At 48.6% G+C, this 17168-nt stretch overlaps 5 protein-coding genes across 5 annotated transcripts; 2 read left to right on the top strand and 3 right to left on the bottom strand.

The window, feature by feature from the left end:
• Positions 1-4600: 4600 nt before the first annotated feature.
• LAJ45_06680 (uncharacterized protein) lies at positions 4601-6043 on the top strand (the record flags this gene model as incomplete). Its single annotated transcript, XM_046116242.1, has 3 exons — positions 4601-4937; positions 5002-5386; positions 5443-6043. 3 exons carry the CDS (start codon positions 4601-4603, stop codon positions 6041-6043), a joined length of 1323 nt encoding a protein of 440 aa, XP_045970445.1.
• Positions 6044-7920: 1877 nt separating this feature from the next.
• LAJ45_06681 (uncharacterized protein) lies at positions 7921-8536 on the bottom strand (the record flags this gene model as incomplete). Its single annotated transcript, XM_046116243.1, has 3 exons — positions 7921-7971; positions 8068-8167; positions 8373-8536. The coding sequence occupies 3 exons, from the start codon at positions 8534-8536 to the stop codon at positions 7921-7923; spliced, it is 315 nt and encodes a 104-aa protein (XP_045970446.1).
• A 2423-nt stretch (positions 8537-10959) lies between these two features.
• LAJ45_06682 (uncharacterized protein) lies at positions 10960-12989 on the bottom strand (the record flags this gene model as incomplete). Its single annotated transcript, XM_046116244.1, has 3 exons — positions 10960-11116; positions 11537-12538; positions 12598-12989. The coding sequence occupies 3 exons, from the start codon at positions 12987-12989 to the stop codon at positions 10960-10962; spliced, it is 1551 nt and encodes a 516-aa protein (XP_045970447.1).
• Positions 12990-13436: 447 nt separating this feature from the next.
• Positions 13437-14209, bottom strand: LAJ45_06683 (uncharacterized protein; the record flags this gene model as incomplete). Its single annotated transcript, XM_046116245.1, has 5 exons — positions 13437-13449; positions 13594-13620; positions 13741-13769; positions 13974-13979; positions 14042-14209. The coding sequence occupies 5 exons, from the start codon at positions 14207-14209 to the stop codon at positions 13437-13439; spliced, it is 243 nt and encodes an 80-aa protein (XP_045970448.1).
• A 450-nt stretch (positions 14210-14659) lies between these two features.
• LAJ45_06684 (uncharacterized protein) lies at positions 14660-16251 on the top strand (the record flags this gene model as incomplete). Its single annotated transcript, XM_046116246.1, has 2 exons — positions 14660-14979; positions 15084-16251. The coding sequence occupies 2 exons, from the start codon at positions 14660-14662 to the stop codon at positions 16249-16251; spliced, it is 1488 nt and encodes a 495-aa protein (XP_045970449.1).
• Positions 16252-17168: the final 917 nt, after the last annotated feature.

The following is a 17168-nucleotide window of genomic DNA, read 5'->3' on the forward strand; positions in this document are numbered from 1 at the left end:
AAACGTATCATTGCGTGCATAGATCATAGAGTATTTTCCTTTTTTTTTGGTTTTTTTCCTTCCTCTGCTTGGATTGTTTAGATTTCTCTTTCTCGTTTTTCCTGCAATTGGACATCTTCCGTTTTCTCTTAACTTATATACCTCTCTCATCATGAGCACGCTAAACCCCCCCCCCCCCCCCCAGAATAAAAAAAAAGAAGGCCCCTCCGTCATCTGATATATATTTTCAGATACCTCTCCCCCTCTTACAAAATGTACACCCCTTACCCCAGGCACCGATAGCAGTACAATCGACCTGTAAAATTGTATGATAGAACCTTAGGATGTGCTAATATCAAGAGTACCGGTTCTGACATTTATCTTGTCTCAAAAACACCGATAGGATTGTAGAACAGAGATTAGCGAGCGCTTTGACGTCAGTATAAATGTGCTCATATAACTAGCTCCGAAATGTGAATCCGGTTAGCGCGGGTGTCTGATAAGCTTCATCGCTAGGTCTCTGAACAGCTTCAGAGTCTAGGCTAGCTTTGTCTGTTTCACTCCTTCCTTGAAAATCCACTTTATACGTAGGTATGTAATTCAGTGCGGACAGTCAATACAAAAAGAGCTGTAGTGAGTACATATAGAGTACCTGCATAACCATACGTATTAGTGCACGAGGTACTCAAAGCTGTGCGAGTAGTGGAAGCTTTCCGCGGTAAGCGAGGAATATTAGTCTGTAGGGACGCGAGATGCGCGCGTAAAACCTTAGGTTAGCTGTCCTAATCAGATTGCTAGATAATCACATATATTACAGCTAGGTGCAATATGGCCTCCAGCTACAACTCGAAGCGATTACCATAAGGGCACAAAGGAATTCTATATGGGATACTAGTTGGTGGTTTGGCTTCAATATAAAAAGAGGAAAAAGATGGCGAACACCATCCTCAAGTTCAATGTGGGGGAGCCTCTGACCACCCCATACGTAACCCTCTGGTAGAACAAACAAGCGAAAATCTCCGTAGTAGTGACAAGTTCTGGAGAAATAAAAATGTAGGATGTAATAAAACCTCGCGATCGAACACCGTAGAAATTTTCGCGTTGGGGGCTGACCTTTAAGATCATCATTGGGACTAAAACACTACATCAATACTGTACCCCGTCTCTAGTGGTAGGTACATATAGTGACGAGTTTAAAAAGCCTGTTAGAAATACATATAGGTGACGTTGGCTGCTTTCTTCATGACTGCTTAATCGACATAAAAGATATACAGTGGAGTCTCGATAATAGCATATGGTCGGGAACGGATTTTCGTGTGCCACTATCGGGGATATGCTTGTATCGAGAACAACTTTGCCCGTACCGACCCGTTTGGGATTGCCCAACTATATGCTACTATCGAGGATATGCTATTATCGAGGTTGCTACTATCGGGACTCCACTGTAGTACATTTATATAACTCTTGATATACCGGACTATCTAGCTGTTGACATCATCTACATGTAGGTATTATTGACACCATAGTGACATATGGTGATTCATGGTGACAACCACATACCCTATCCTAGGCCCAGAAGCTATATTTCAATAAAGTTGTTTCGGCTTATATCGAGTGATGGTGTGTGATTAAGTCCCAAATTCTGCGGCATGTGGTTTTTTGCCGTTCGTGTAAGGACACAGTTTTAGCCACGCGCCAAAAGACAATTACACCGTATTGCAAACGCGCTAAGAGGTCACTAGGGATTCTCATCTGATACAATACTCGTACTTGAAAGATACTCCCAAAGTTCGGATTTTGGGCTAACTATGTTGTCATTGCAGATACAACGAGGAGTAGGAGGAGGCTTAATCATTGAAAATATTGATTAAAAGTATCAGCTCACTAAAATACGGTAATTATAAAGCTGAAAATTAGTGGAAAGTTAGTAGCTAATCGATACACCTGAAAATCTACAGATACCTGGTGAAGAATTAACACCCTCACAAAATACAGAGACCTCTGAGTAGTATCCATGGCACCCAATTCATTTGTCAGATTTCTCAAAAGCTATAGCTCATAGAAAACATCCAGGTCTACCGGCCTTTCAGTGAGATATAGCTCAAGAAATAGAGATACCAAAAAGGAGCAAGAAATACTAGCCATAATCCCACGGTCCACTTGGTTGGTCGTCGCTGCTTTGAGATTACTTTCAGCCCTCAATTGGATGAAATATATCGTTTAGTGGTATGTAATAGGCTGGTCAATGCCAATCGAAGCACCGAACCACTGTCACATATAACATATTAATTTATCATACTCATAGGACCGGAGGGATCTGGGGAAGGGACCTCCACTCGAAAGGTGGGTGCTAACATATAAGAAAGAGGAAAATCGCCACGGGAATCAACATTTCTTGCAGAGAGCGCTAATTCCGAGAGAGTATATGTTTCTGAAAATAAAATAAAATAAGGGAAATGGAAAGGGAAAGGGAAAAAGCCCAGCAGCTCCCGGGTCTGAACACCTTTGCAGATTATTTCGAGGTAATTGCATGTTAACAATATTTTTGATAGATAAGAAACGGGAGAAGAAGGGGAAGAAGGAGGGGGGAGAGGGGAAAGAAGAGTAGACTTTCTAAATCTTCTTCCACGTGCGTTGCATACCAGATATCGACAGCTAGTACAGAGTTAGAATAAGCATATTCAGGCTCCACGCATCAGCAAGCCTATGTTTCAACTTGGTTCTAAGGTAAAGCTCTAACTACTCAATTAAAGCCGAGGTCAGTCTAGTATAACATCCCCTTCATCCGTGCCCGGCTAGGTCATAATGCTAAATCTCAATGCCCCAATAACCAGCACAACAACGCACAACGCACTCAAGATACAATGGCGTGGTTTAGGCATAAGGGCTAGATATATAAATTCGGACCATACTGCGGCCTTTTCGCACCGCTCTCCCTACGCCGCGTCACAATCAAGTTGATACTTATATTGTCCAATTAAACAGATATTACATTATGGAGCAGATATACTGATTGGTAGAGAAGCTATTCTACATGTACGTACGTACACATGTATGTACTATACGTACGGTACATACCGTACGTATGTACCTTGCGTGCTTGTATGTACCTGCATATTAATGCAATTGCTCTCATTCGCCGGAAAGCTGTACTAGCATGGCGTGGACGCGTCACTACTGCGCTGATCATGTGAGAATCTCGTGGTGGTTCGCGGGGGGAAGGTTGGTGTGCAAATCACCACGACTGGTACATACATGCAGACTGACTATGCCTTCTCTAGAGTACTTTCAATATATAGTACTTACGTGTATACGTGCTCCACTAACCACCAAAAGCCTCTCGATTAATCTCGCTTGACTGCGATCGATAGGCGCTGAGCTCTAAGTCCGGGGAAACCTCCAGATTAGACAGCTCGCGACGACAGGGGTAGGTGCCATTTCCTTCCTCCTTCCTTTGAAGCGAATATCTTTTTCTCTGTTTCGTTTTTTCCTAGTAGGTAGCTCATCTCACTGTCACCTGCAGTTAGTTCCTCTCTGGCCAGGCCCTGTTTTATGGCCCTGATGACGTTTGAGACTTAGCTGCATCATAGGCCATCACTCACCTGTGAATATCCGTCGCAACCATTGGCGTACCGGAAACTGCGCTGTCTGATAAGAAAGGTCCAAAAGCCACATTATCCTTCGCTTTATCAACATCATAAACGACAACCCATTATGAAAAAAGTGATAAATTGAGTGATGACGTTGCCCCCCCCCCCTATATACCATTTTCTTGGCATTTCCCACTGTTTCAACCTCACCCTGGTTTTTGCCTCTGGATCCTTGCGGAACTAGATGGAAATTAAAAGCCCCAAAGTGCAAATGCGATTTGCTTCAAGATAGCAATGTATGTGGACGTGCGTCCCCGGGCTTTTAAGCATGAGCCAGTTAGGGTTAAAATATGGTGTGTAGCCCTACCCGTGGCGCTTTGTATGTAAAGGAGTAGAGCTTTCACCCTAGTCCCGGCTCCAATGTTCTAGATCTGTTAACTATGTATCTGCCTGCATGAACCCATATATATCTGGGTTCCCTACTCCACAGGGCAAATTCGGTTTCTTCCGAGGCATACCAGACCAGGGCCTTGACGTTTCACGTACATACATGTAGGTACATGCTCTTTGCCCCCAGCTAGCTTTCGTGGTCCCCACTTTCGTGAAAGAATTTTAGCTACCGAGGCGCATAGGGTTATTTTTCCTTTTAGAATTTAATCAACGATGATTGGCCGGGTCTTTGTGGGTAGGACTAGAGTGAGCCTCCTTTCCAATTTGGCCCTTTAATCTTTTGGAGACGCGCGTTCGTGGTGCTGGTGGAGAAGGCCCTCACAATACCAACCTCGCAGTATTTTTTTCCCTGGTTATTGTGTTCCTGATATATTCTTTGTTGCGTGTTCATGACTTGGCAAGTTCAGCTATTGCGTTGCTGCAGTGTCAATGATAGTTGGTGCATATATTGGGAGCTAGATACCGTGAATATAAACCACCGATATCGCCCCGAACCCAAGACCACTCAATTCCAGCAGACCAGACCAGACCAGACAGTAACAACATCGTTCTTTACCACTCCAACTAATACAGCATCCACCATGAGAATTACAGAGACCCTCTCCCTCGCCGCTCTGGCAGCAACAACCCTCCTCGGCGTCGTGGGCGCCCACGGAAACCCCACCACCGGCGAACTCGCCGCCAGAGACATCCGCGAAAGTCGTGCCCGTCGCTCCCTCGCGCAGTGCTCCGAGAAGCTCCGTGCCAGAGACCGCCTGCACAAGAGGTCCTCGAAGAGGAATGCCCTCGTGGAGCGCCACCTCTTGAAGAAGCGCCAGGTTGGCGGCGGATCTAGGGGCGGGCAGGGTCAAAATCAAGGTCAAGGTGGACAACAGCCAGGTGGTGGCCAGCAAGGCGGGAACAACGGTGGAAACCAAGGTGGGTGATATATCTTAGTTGAGCACTCAATGTGTGTTGTGATCAAGAACTGACTTTTTAATAGGAAATGCTCCGGGAGCACCCAGTAGTGTAGTTGGGGGAGCTCCAATTGCAACTTCCACTGCACTTGGAGGAGCCCCAGTTGTGACTTCCACTGCGGATGAGGCGCCGACTACATTGACTTCAGCTGTTGAGGTCCCTACTACCGCTGCTGTTGCTACTAGCAGTGCCGCCGATGCTGTCGGAACTTCACCAGCAAGCTTGTTCCCAGAGGTCCAGTGTGTGTTGACGCCCGAGTTGACTGTCGGGCCGTATTACGTCTCCGGAGAGCTCATCCGTGAGGACATCAGAGAGGATCAGTACGGAATTGAGCTCCTCCTTGACGTCCAATTTGTCGACGTCAACACCTGCGAAGTCCTGACTGACGCCTATGTTGATTTCTGGCACTGGTAATTAATTCCCCTCCTCTCCTCAATCTGATGCCGCAGCCTGCTAACATCCACAGCAACACCACCGGTACCTACTCCGGCGTCTCAGCCGACAACACTCTAGGACTTACCTTCCTCCGTGGCATCCAGCCTACCGACGAGGACGGCATCACCCAGATCATCACTAACTTCCCCGGCTGGTACAGCGGGCGCGCCGTACACATCCACGTCGCAGCCCACATCAACGGCACCGCAGAGGCAAACAGCACATACACCGGCGGCAGCACATCCCACATTGGCCAGATCTTCTTCCCAGAGGAGATCCTCGAGGTGATGGATACGCAGGACGTGTATAACACTAACTCGGTCGTGCGCTTGACCAACGCCGAGGATATGTGGTTCCCGGAAGGGAATACGACCGAGTATAATGCGGTGGCAGCGGTGGAGTACTTGGGCGATGTGGTGACGGATGGCCTGTTGGCGTATATTACGATTGGTGTGGATACGACTATAGATTATACGGAGGAGTTGTTGTCCGGTGGGGGTGCGGGCGGTGCGGGCGGTGCGCCGGGAGGTAATGGGACTTTCGCTGGTAATGGGACGTTTGAGGGTAATGGGACGGCACCGCCGAGTGGGGCGATTCCGAGCGAGGCGGTTCCGACTGCGACGCTGGTTTAGAGAGGGGTTGTGGATGAGGAGTTGAGGTTTGGTGTGGATGTGGTAGTTGAGGTTTTGTGCGGACTTGGCCCTTGCGCGGTCCTTCTTTTGTATTGAATGTAGCAGTAGTAGTAGTATGTATTTTATGCGAATTAAAATTGGCTAGACGTCATGTTTTTATATTACTGAATATAAACGTTCTTAAGCTAGCTTGGAAGTATCAGAGTATCAGAGGTACATGTATGTACATGTAGCAGCCTGAAGCCATCGGACTAGTGACCACGTGAATCTTAAAAGGTGGCATTGGCACAATACCCAGTCGATTTGGATGGCACTATTTGGACTCTCAACAACATTGCTACATTACAGCAACGAACAGAAACCACGAGACGAAACGCGACACTGGACTGGACTGATCCCATACAAGCAAAAGTCCTTGGTGCCAAGCACGCACGAGTGATGGCTCATGACTACAACCGCTTTTCTCAAACGTACGCAATGACGGTGTAACGGACCTAAATACATCACACTATGCCAGAGCCGAAAACCTTGGTTCAAAATATACTAAATATACGAAATGGGATATATCACAAGCAAAACGAGCAAGCACGACTAAAGATTTGGGAACACACTGCATGGCAGTTGTTTTTTCTAACTACAAATATTTACATAGGGTTCTCCAACTCCGGCCCCCCAATCACCCTCCCGTCATCATCCCCCTCCCTTCATTATCGCCCCTCCCCTGAAACCCGACCCTACCACCAGCATATGCTGGAAAAACTTCCACCCTTCTGTGGATGGTAAGGGCTTAGGGCCCGGCACGGTCGACAGGCAATATAGTATTCGCTATATATCTAGTCATTAGCGACAACTCGATTGAATTCAAAAGGAAGGATAATTGGAGGTTGACTTACTCAAGTCGAGACGTAGGCAACACAGATGTTGCCGTCTGATCCCACGCAGGGGACAACATGTCCGGAGTGCGTGGGCACGATATGGTTTTGGCCGGACCAAGGGGACACAAGTCTATCGACTAGTGTCCCCTTATTGTCCGTCATATCATAGCTCGACAGCTAGAGGCGCAAGAGTTAATGTTAGCAAAACGGTTTGTGCGAGGATGAGAAATAAGTGTTGATGAATAGCGAAGACATACCAAACACTCCTAAGAGCTCCAGCTACTATCTCTGGTACTGAGGGTCCTCATGTTTCGGAGGGCACCCTCGTGTCACGCAGAACGTTTTGCCGAGGCAGCTGGGCCTCCCTTTGCGTGCTGCAGCACTCATTGTGAGCCATCAGCTCTGGCGGCAGCAGGTGTAGAGCACCGGATGGGGAAGGGCGCCTGTTGTTTTATTCAATGTCAGTAATGATTCAGAACAGGATAGCAGGGAAATTCAAACTTACAGGAAGCCACAGGCACTTTAACTCCTCGTGGAGGAGGATGGCCTGTGGGGAAGAGGAAATGTGTGGAGCCCCCGGCTCGCTGAGGGAGCCCCAGCCGGATAGGTTTTCCGACTCTGTTGATTCTCTGTGTGGTTATTGGCCGGGTTGTTAGCATATACAGAATGAATTATCAGTTACTGAATGAGGGCGGAGAAAACTTACACAGAATCCTCTGAGAAGAAACAGAGGTACCACCGGCAGTAGGATGCCATAGGTGGAAGCTCTTCCTCTCAGAGACTCCCGGGAGGGTTGGCCCTCCTTGCCATGTCCTCCCCAGCAGCGCACGCAGCTAAACGGTTGTTAGTAATTTGAAATATACTGGATACAGAATGGCACAATTTTGGAGAATGTTCGAATACTTACACCACGATATGAGTGGCTCAAGAGCCAAACTCAGGCATCCGAGATGCCAAAGGTCGAAACCTACTTGCATTGTGGTATAGACAATCGGGTCTCCCTTACAGGATAGTGGGGTTGATCCACCGCACCAGATAATAAATTATCGAGATCTAGGTTCCCGGGTAATAAGTGTTAGTATATATTCTTCCAAAAACGTAAATCCAATCAAGTATTTCACAGGCTAACTAAAAAAAAATAAAACTTACTATATGACCCATTAACTGGCCGTTGCAGTAGGAATTGATGGAACCCGAGGTTCCAAGTAAACAAAGGCGTTTAGACAACCGTGTCTCTCTTATAGAGCTGCTGTATATCCTCACAGCACCCCCCACACCTAAGTAAACAATAATTATTAGATATTTTACTGAAAGTAACGAAATCAATTTAACCCATTTGCAAAAGGAAGAAAAACACTTACACAAAACCATTTTATAGACAACCAGGTCTCTCTTACAGGCAAGCAGGCAGGCAGGCAGGATATAGCATCCATCTCCACCTCTGCCGAAGGCACCCAGGCAGGGTTGATTCGGCCCTCGACAGCCCGCTAGCTCGACGTACAGAGCTAGGGCTTCGAGGCGGAGGAGGAGATGTTGCTGCTGCTGCTGCCGCTGCTACTTCTGTTGCTGTTGCTGCTGCTGCCGCTCCGGTGGCCCCCAACCCACCACCACCACCCATCCTTGAAAGAGGTGGTTGAGGCCTTGGGGAGGTGAAGGCGATCTCTGGAAGATTTTTCTCTGGTTAGCAGGAGATAAGTAAGAAGGAGGAGGAGGAAGAGGAGGAAAAATGAATTTTATATATATTCTTTGGAAGAACTTACGGGAGATCCGGAAAATGGATGGAGTCTCCCCAGTATCGACTGGGGAAGGGAGTATAGAGACTCCAGAGGATCGGACCTCTGAAGCTCTGGGTCGTGGAGCTCCCAGATTTATTGGGAAGCTCCCGGGGGAAAAGAATGACGTAGGAGGAGGAGGAGGAGGAGGAGGAGGAGGAGGGGGAGGAGAAGAAGGGAAGGGTGGAGACAGAGGCGGAGACAGAAGCAGAGACAGAAAGGTTATGGAGCCTAAGCTCACGAGAGAAGAATAAGGAGGCAGGAAGGCTCCGTACCTCTCCCAAACTGGAGATAAAACCTACCTCCTCGAGGGGTCAAATCCATCGAAAATCTGGGAGGGTTTGGATCTTTCCATGGGGTTGGGAAAATATGATCCATTTGAGGAATAAAGATATGGGGATTAAAGATATTGGGGATTAATGATATGGGGATAATGGTATGGGGGATAACGATATGAGTGGATTAATGATGATGAGGAGGAGGAAAGGAAGAGGAGAAGAGGGAGAGAAGGATTTAAGAAGAAGTGGACGGAGACGGGAGAATCAATGACAAAGCATATGCTGGAATATTCGCTGAGCCACCGTGGATTGTCCTGGTTTATTGGCAGAGCTGGTTTACGGGTCGGCTTATAATTGAACAGGGGGCGGGAGATACATTTTTGAGGAAGTATATTTATTTGTGGGCTTACATATACGGGTTAAGAGGCTCTTGCATATATCCCTGGGTGCGGAAAGAGGGAAGAGGGGGGATGTAGGTTTGATATATGACGTGGACATCTGGCTTTCACCCCTGATTGCTTATAATCGACTCTAATAATTCTAAGATCATCCAACCCTCTCTGATAGATCTAATATTTTCGGGGGCGTTGATGTTTGCTACTATTCAATCTCATAGATTTTTAGTTAGTAGAACTACGAGTACTAGCGTGGTACGAATGCGGCTATCGTATAATTTACTAGTGGCCCGTACAGATGTACTGTTTTACTAACATACAAGAAATTACTGCTAATAATAAAAATTATGAAGTATCAATTATCGTTAGCTGCGTGTAGCCCGTGCAGTGCGGCCACCGTGGGTAGGTACTGTGCGTCTGCCCTTCCGAGTGATCCGTTGTGAGTGGGCCCCCCTACAATCCCGCAAGCGTTAATCCGCCAATGGCTTGGTAGAAACTTCTTACGGCGTTGAATAAAAGCCTTGAAGTACTTGTGGTAGAGTATACATGTACGTTTGTAAGGCACTACATGTACATGTAGTTTAACCCATTTCAGCGCAGTAGCACAGTCGAGCCGTGGTAGCATTGAAGTCCATACATCTACTGAATTCTTGGCGACACGCAGTGTTTGGGAGCTACATGTAGTCAGCCCTTCGAGATGGAAGATCGACCGAGGGTGGTCGGGAGGGGAAGAGTTTGTTACGAGGACAAGGTAACAATCGAGACCCGTATCCGAAGGCCCAATTAGCTGTAGTGTTCTCGTATCGGCCCGAACATGCTCACCTAAGCCTGTGCCAAGCCAGCCGGTGGTGCATAACATTCGGTGTTACAAAGTGGTACTACCACGCAATCTAGACTACATCTTTTTATTGGCGACCGCCATTTAAAATGAGATCCCGAATGCACCATCTGTTCCCATCGGTGTGCCATAATTGTTTTCAGCGTATTTCGCGTATCAAGCTGGCCGGTTCTAGCTTTAGTCCAGTGGCTTGATCATGATTGCGGACATGATGATACGTCAATGAAGAAAGGACTATAAAGGCAGAGGTATTACCCACCATGCATGCGAGCTTTTGTTGACTCATTGACCTTTGGGTAACAATGCATAATCACAACCAGAATCACAAAATATCACTCACTCGCCACTCAATCCCGATCGATGGTTTCACAACTCAGACCGCCTCGAATCCATCACTCAAGCTTAACTGCCGACTTATTACGACCTCTGAGGCTCTAAGTGCCAGATCAGACACTGTTTCTTGAGCTGTCAGCGTTGTCCCCTTTTTTGTGTAAGGCAAAAAGCCACAGCGAGCCTAAGCAAACGGTTGGAGAGATTGACTCAGATCGGATAATTGATAAGAACCTCACATTACGGAATTTGTTGAAGCCACACTTCCATCCTTTGCCAGAACCTACTGGCAGATTAAGGTAAATTTCATTCTAAAAAAAAAAATCAAAGGAGACTTTTAAGATACAGTACAGGGGTATTCAACATTACATTAAGTTTTATAATCGATCCTCTAGACTCTTAGCTCATGCCGCTCTAAAATAAAGCAATCATCCGCCAACTTCTCCCCACTCCCAGTCTACGCCACAGGATTTACAAGCCTCCTCCCACTCACCGTCACACTCGGAGCACTCTTCATTTATCGGGATACTGGCAAATAGTTGTATACCCACTGGGAGGTGATGGATTTGCGCATCATAATTATTCCTGGGAGGTTCTAGTTAGTGGGGGCCGTCACTGAATATATATATCATGATAGGGAAGTGGGGTGGATCCAGACTACGTGGGAGGGAAAAAGGTATGTGGATAACAACTACTTATATACAATAACCACAATACCTGCAGCTAAAACAATGCGCGCAGCAAAAGAACAAAAGCACAGTAATCTCCCTCTCTCTCTCTCTCTCTCTCTCTCTCTCTCTCTCTCTCTCTCATAAAACTTTTTGGATAATCCGCCCTGCATAGTCAACAGCAACCACTTTTCTTAAGTAGGAAGACAACAATGAAAAACGGGATATCATAGTCGCCCTACTGTCTCCTGCTCCTACCATCTCTCACAGGGAAAGAAAAAGAAACATAAAAGAAAATTCAAATCAGAGTTAAAAAGGAGAAAAAGTGGATACTCACCCCAAGAACCCCCTGAAAGTCTCTCTTTCTTCCCCTGCATTATCGAATTCCCACACGCCTACTCCAGCACCATTCTCGCCCCTCTCCTCACTCTTTGCCTCTAAGAGATCTACGAGATCTTCCATATTGCTTTGTGCCCTCACCGACCACCCAAGTTTCTTGCTAACCCTCACGATTCTCAACTCACTTAGTCGTTCCTCTGCGACTGCGATAAAGACTTCGTCCGGGGAGACTTTATGCTCAATCCCTAGGTTGCCACTCGAGTCCAAGTCAAGTCGTCGGAGTGGATGACCTACGGGAGTGTTGTCTTCATCAAACATGTGGCAGGAGATGTAATCCACTGCGACTAGCAACTTTGTGAGATTTGGGCACATTATAAGGATCTTGTCGAGTGCGTTGTAGGGAAGACAGGGGATATTGTATCCGACGCTGAGGGACGTGAGTTGTTGACTTAACTTGTTCAACAGGTTGTGTATTGAGGCGTTTTTGGCGAATGGGCAATGAGATATCTGCAGCTCCTTGAGCGTTGGCGGAATGGTGGCGTTAATGAGGAAGGAATTACTGATCCCGCCGGCTAGCGAGAACTTTTCGATTCGTGCAGGCCAGCGGAACTCCACCTTACCGCGATCAAAGATAGATGAACGGGGGAACTTGAGTGTGAGAAGATGCGGGAGGTCTTGGATGTTGATAAACAAGCTATCGAGGCTCACGCTCTGTGAGACAAGAGAGAGGTCCAGGAGCCGCAACTTTTTGCAGTGACTGAGGGCCACAAGGCAAATATACCCAAATGACGCCTGAGGGGCAACAAACTCCTCGAGTGAAGTGTGCGTGCGCCGTAGAAGGCGAGCAGTGAAGGAGGGCTTTCCCTCATGTACTATGCGCGAGAGGTCAAGGCGACGGATTAGTGATGATAGTGGGGTAGTCTTGACCGCCGTCGAGGTGGGGGAAATCGTCGACACGAATTTCAGGTAATTCTGTGAGGTGATTTTGGGGTAGCAATACCTGGTTATAAGTTAGTTTCGAGAACGCGCATCTGGTTTCTGTGAAAAAGGTGCTGTTACAGATGGGAGGTCGCCGCAAAATACCACTGCCGGCACACCTTACTGGCCGCCGCGAACGTCTTCTGGTCCCGCGGATTGACAAAGTCCAGGGCCAGGCAAATCAGCTCCATGGGCAACGTTACCAGCTTCTTCTTGCCCACGACCGCCACAGGACTGGGCGGCGGCGTTAATTCGAGTATTGACCTTCGCTGCTCCATGTCTGCCGCGAGACTTGTTGTGGTAGTGGCAGTGGATGGAGGCGGCAGGTTGGCGGCCCCGAGAAGGTCGTTCGTCAGTGACAGGAGCTTGCTCCCGATTAGGAGCAGCTCCTCGTCATCGTCACTCATGGGGACCGGAGCATTTGATAGTGAGAGGGCATTGAGGGAACCAGAGAGTTCTGATGCGATGGGCATTGAACAATATCGGGGGAGCGGAATCTTAGGGAAGGGGGGTGGATGGGATGAAAGGCCGTTGAGATGGGATGGAGGTGGGGATAAGAGCCTCAGCAGAGATGGATGTGGGTGTTCGTGGAGTATTTGAGATGTAGTCAGGTTGGTGCCGGATGAATCACTAACTCTACTACTAGATGGACGAATAACCAAGATATGGGGGATGCACGGCTCCCAGTAAGCAATATGGCCGAGAAGGAAAGAAAAAAAAGAGGTGAGAGGAGGAAAGGAAAGGAAAGGGCGAATCAGAAGAACTTAAGGTACACAGCTGCTGCTCTCTTTCCAGAAGCAGACAGCCCAGGAACAGAAAAAAAAAAAGGTTTACAACTGGTCGGGTTCAAAAATGTGGATATGCAGCGAATTATGGAAGAAAGTGGGAGGAGCACAGCAGCGGGGCCCTTTGCGAACAAGCTAGGTTGTGGTACTGGGAAGAAGGCACCGGGAGTTTTGTAATCAGTATTAATATTAGCACCAACCATCATCCATCGTGCAGGATTTTTAGCAGCAGCAGCAACAGCAGCAACAGCAGATTGATACGTAGCTCTGTCTTGTCGAAGGGGGAACTGACCGGGATGCAGTAGAGCGAGTAGGTAATCTATATGCAATAAACCTAGCCAACCCGGACAGCAACTGGGGGGTGAGTGAGCGCATGTGAATCGAATGGAGACGACTGTGTGTGCGCATAACTACGGTGCTGTAAGTGTAATAACCTCACCGTAAGTAGAACATGTCGGTCGGGGCACTCTACAGACAGTGTCAGACAGACAGACAGACAGACAGACAGACAGACAGACAGACAGACAGACAGACAGACAGACAGACAGCTGGTACTGAACCACCACCACCGCCATCTCGACCACCACCACCTCAACATCTGCAGGGTCTGTCTGTCCGGGGGTATTTGATAGAAAACGTCGAGCATCAGCGAGATCGAGTGTAGAACCTTACTCTAGTCTATCCAAAGCGAGAGATCAAAGACGGAAGGACAGAGACAGTCAGGCACGACTTCCCAGAACCGGTTTTTTCCCTGGAGATCTCGTGTGTAGATGTCGCTCAACAAGCACCCAGGTATGGAGCTGCCCGAGTCCGCGCCCGTTCCCCCACACCTCTCTCTCAGGTACAAGATGCAAATCGTCTAACTGTTGCTCTACTGGGTGGTGCTCGCCATCGTCCATCTCGCCCATCGCTCCATCGCATCTCACACAAAGGTGTCAGTGCATAGTAGCAGAGCTGAGCAGAGCGGTAGTACATATATCTAGAACAAAAGAATTAAGCACGGAAGATATAGTTTGTTTTTGTCTCAGCGCCCACGATGTGATTCATGCTTTAGTTAGGGTGCCCTTGACCAGAGGGATCAGATGTGCCGTGCCTGCAGGTATCGGGGAGCACACTCACACACGTCCTATCACACACGCCCTAAACTGGATGCGCTACTCGGCAGGGATCCCGAAACGGAGCTGCCCAGAGAGCTTGGCGGTTGCGAGCGAGTCAACGACAGCTCTCAAAAACATCTATCCACAGCACACTATCCACAGCACATCCACAGCACTGTCTGAACTTCAATTGTTCGCAACCACCCACTTCACATCGGCATATTCCCGTTTACAGCTTTTGAACCAGGCAGACACGCAGTAATGACCAATAAACGCAAGAAGGGCCGGGGGCCACGCCCAAAGACCCATCACGACACCAGCGGCGGTGGTGGTCCCAGCAACTACAATAATAGCAATAATAACACCTACGATCAAACCCACCACCACCACAAGCGCCCACGCTACAATAATAATAACAATAATAACAGCACCTCCGAAACAGCACTTCCATTGGATGGTTCCCGTCACGGCTACATCGACCCCCACACTGGTCAGCGCGGCGCGTTCCCGGGGCTGGAGGACGATGACGGAGAGTTCTATGGGCCGGCTAACGACGGAATGGACTATCTGAAGATGGTTAGGTAGGTTTCTCTCCCTTTCCTTGTCTTTTGGTACTGTGGAGGTTGAGGTTAACGCGGGAGGGGCGAGTGAAGGTATGGTTGGCTGATGGGTAAGTACGAGATAGATCTGAAGCAAAGGGTGTTCCATCTCTGCTCATTGCCAGGCAGAAAAACGTAGTCGTAAAGCCACCCCCACGAGAACCGACATTCGTAGAGGCAACCGACGAACTTCCATATGACGACGGCGATGCGCCCCTTAGCTATGATGACGACCAGCCTACAGAGAAGAAAGACGACGCCGACGCCGCCGGTTGGTACCACGACGGCACCTATACTGCGGCACCTCTGCCCACTCCCACCGCCGAAGCCGCAGCACCACCTCCCTGGCACGATTCCCTGCTCGCACGTTTTACGGCTCTGCGTGCTGCCTTCATCAGGAACCCACCCAAGGCGTCACGGCCTCTCGTGGCCACGAACCTCAAGATGTGGCGGCAGCGCCAGTACTGGAATGTGCATGCGGCAGGGACGAAGCCGACGGCGGGGGTTCTGGCTGGGCTGGACCAGCAAATGACGTTGACGCTGCTGGAATGGTTGACGGTCATGCTACGGTCAGGTCGGGGTGGGGGAAAAGGAGGGTTCGTGGGTGTTAATATGAAGGGGTACTGGGCAGAGTGGGTCTGGGGGTGTCTGGTTCGGCTGGATGAGTGCCTGACTGCAGATGAGATCTATGTTGTCAGGGAGCTCGGGAAGAAGTGCCTGAAGATTAGGAAGGGCATGATTGATATGAAGGTAGGGTGGGACGAGGATGGCCATGGAGATGAAGAGGAGGAGCCAGAGCAGGATGATGAGGAGCTCGAGAACGAGCCGGAAGATAACGAGGAGGCTGTTCAAGCTCAGGAGCAACCCGAGGAAGGTGAATGCTCCTCGGATCCGGAACCTGTCTCCACCGTCCCTGCGGCCGCTACCCCAACTTTAAACCCCGCTGAGATCTCACTCGACGACGACGAAGAAGCCCCCACCTCTAACCCTGCCGAAATTGCCATTAACAACACCGCTAATCCCACTGCCGAAGATACGGCTGTACATGATCCCCCAATCAAAATCGAAGAGATTCCCCCCTCGCCTCCGCGTTCGTCTAAACCGTCGACAGAGGCCATCAAAGAGCATAGCTATGTGGATATCATTGGTGCGCTCGATATGATCATCAGTGTGGTTGGCGGCTTTTTTGGGCAGAGGGATCTGCTGCTGGAGAGGGAGGCCCAGGGTATGGCAGGGTGTCTTGCCGCGGCCTAGTGTGTGCCTAGTCCTTTAGGTAGATATTCGTAATGATCATGGTGAGGCATTTGTTTTTGTTCTGCGTGCCTCGAAATTGCTAATATGGCCGAGTGCGAGCCTGTGATTCTTGTTCCGGATTGTGCTGTAACGAAGCAGTGTAATTAATGATAGCTAAAAGTTGCATACTCCTTCTTTCCTGACTTTTCCAGTTCTGGTGACGATCGTCGCAACTCTTCCGTACCGTGATTCCTGATCCCTAGAATACCCAAAAGATATGTACAGGGATTTCTTGTTTTTGGGGGCTTCGGACGTACCTGCTTTCACCCACACAACCCCCCGAATACGTTCATGCAAGCCATCGATTTTGCAGGGATCCGGACGTTTCTTGCTTGCTTTCCTTAGCGCCGGCCTTGAGGCCGAAAGTCGTGTATGCAGGTATGTCACAGTGGGGGTGGGAGTAGTTCTCGGGTTCTAGAAATATTTAGGGCCCTTTTCCTTGTTTTTCTGTGTTTTTACGTTGGGGCCAGGGAATAAGGGGAGGTGGCCAGAGTTCCTGTGGGTAGACGCATGTATACGAGGGAAGAACGAATGACCTCAGCCAGAATATATAGACTTCACGAATCCGACCAACTCGTCATAGGGATACATATATTGTCGTGACGTGTCTATTATATATTCCTTCAGCCGGGCAACGGGAAAAATAACGCTCATGCCTGTGTGGCATAAACCACAGCTTCTAGAAAACGTTACTGTCTTGGACTGCCGAAGCTCCAGATATCTGGCCATAGGGACTTAGGTCTTGGCATATTTGAAGCCAGGGTACGTACTAGGTGAGGAAACAGACAGAAAGTGCTGGGTTCGTAGTACATGTAGTCTTGTACCCACCCGGATCCCTTATATATGAGTAGCAATCTGCTCGCTGCTCGGTTCGTAAC

The sequence above is a fragment of the Morchella importuna genome, assembly GCF_003444635.1.
Source record: "Morchella importuna strain M04M26 chromosome Unknown Morimp01GS020, whole genome shotgun sequence".
In the NCBI taxonomy this organism is placed as follows: domain Eukaryota; kingdom Fungi; phylum Ascomycota; class Pezizomycetes; order Pezizales; family Morchellaceae; genus Morchella; species Morchella importuna.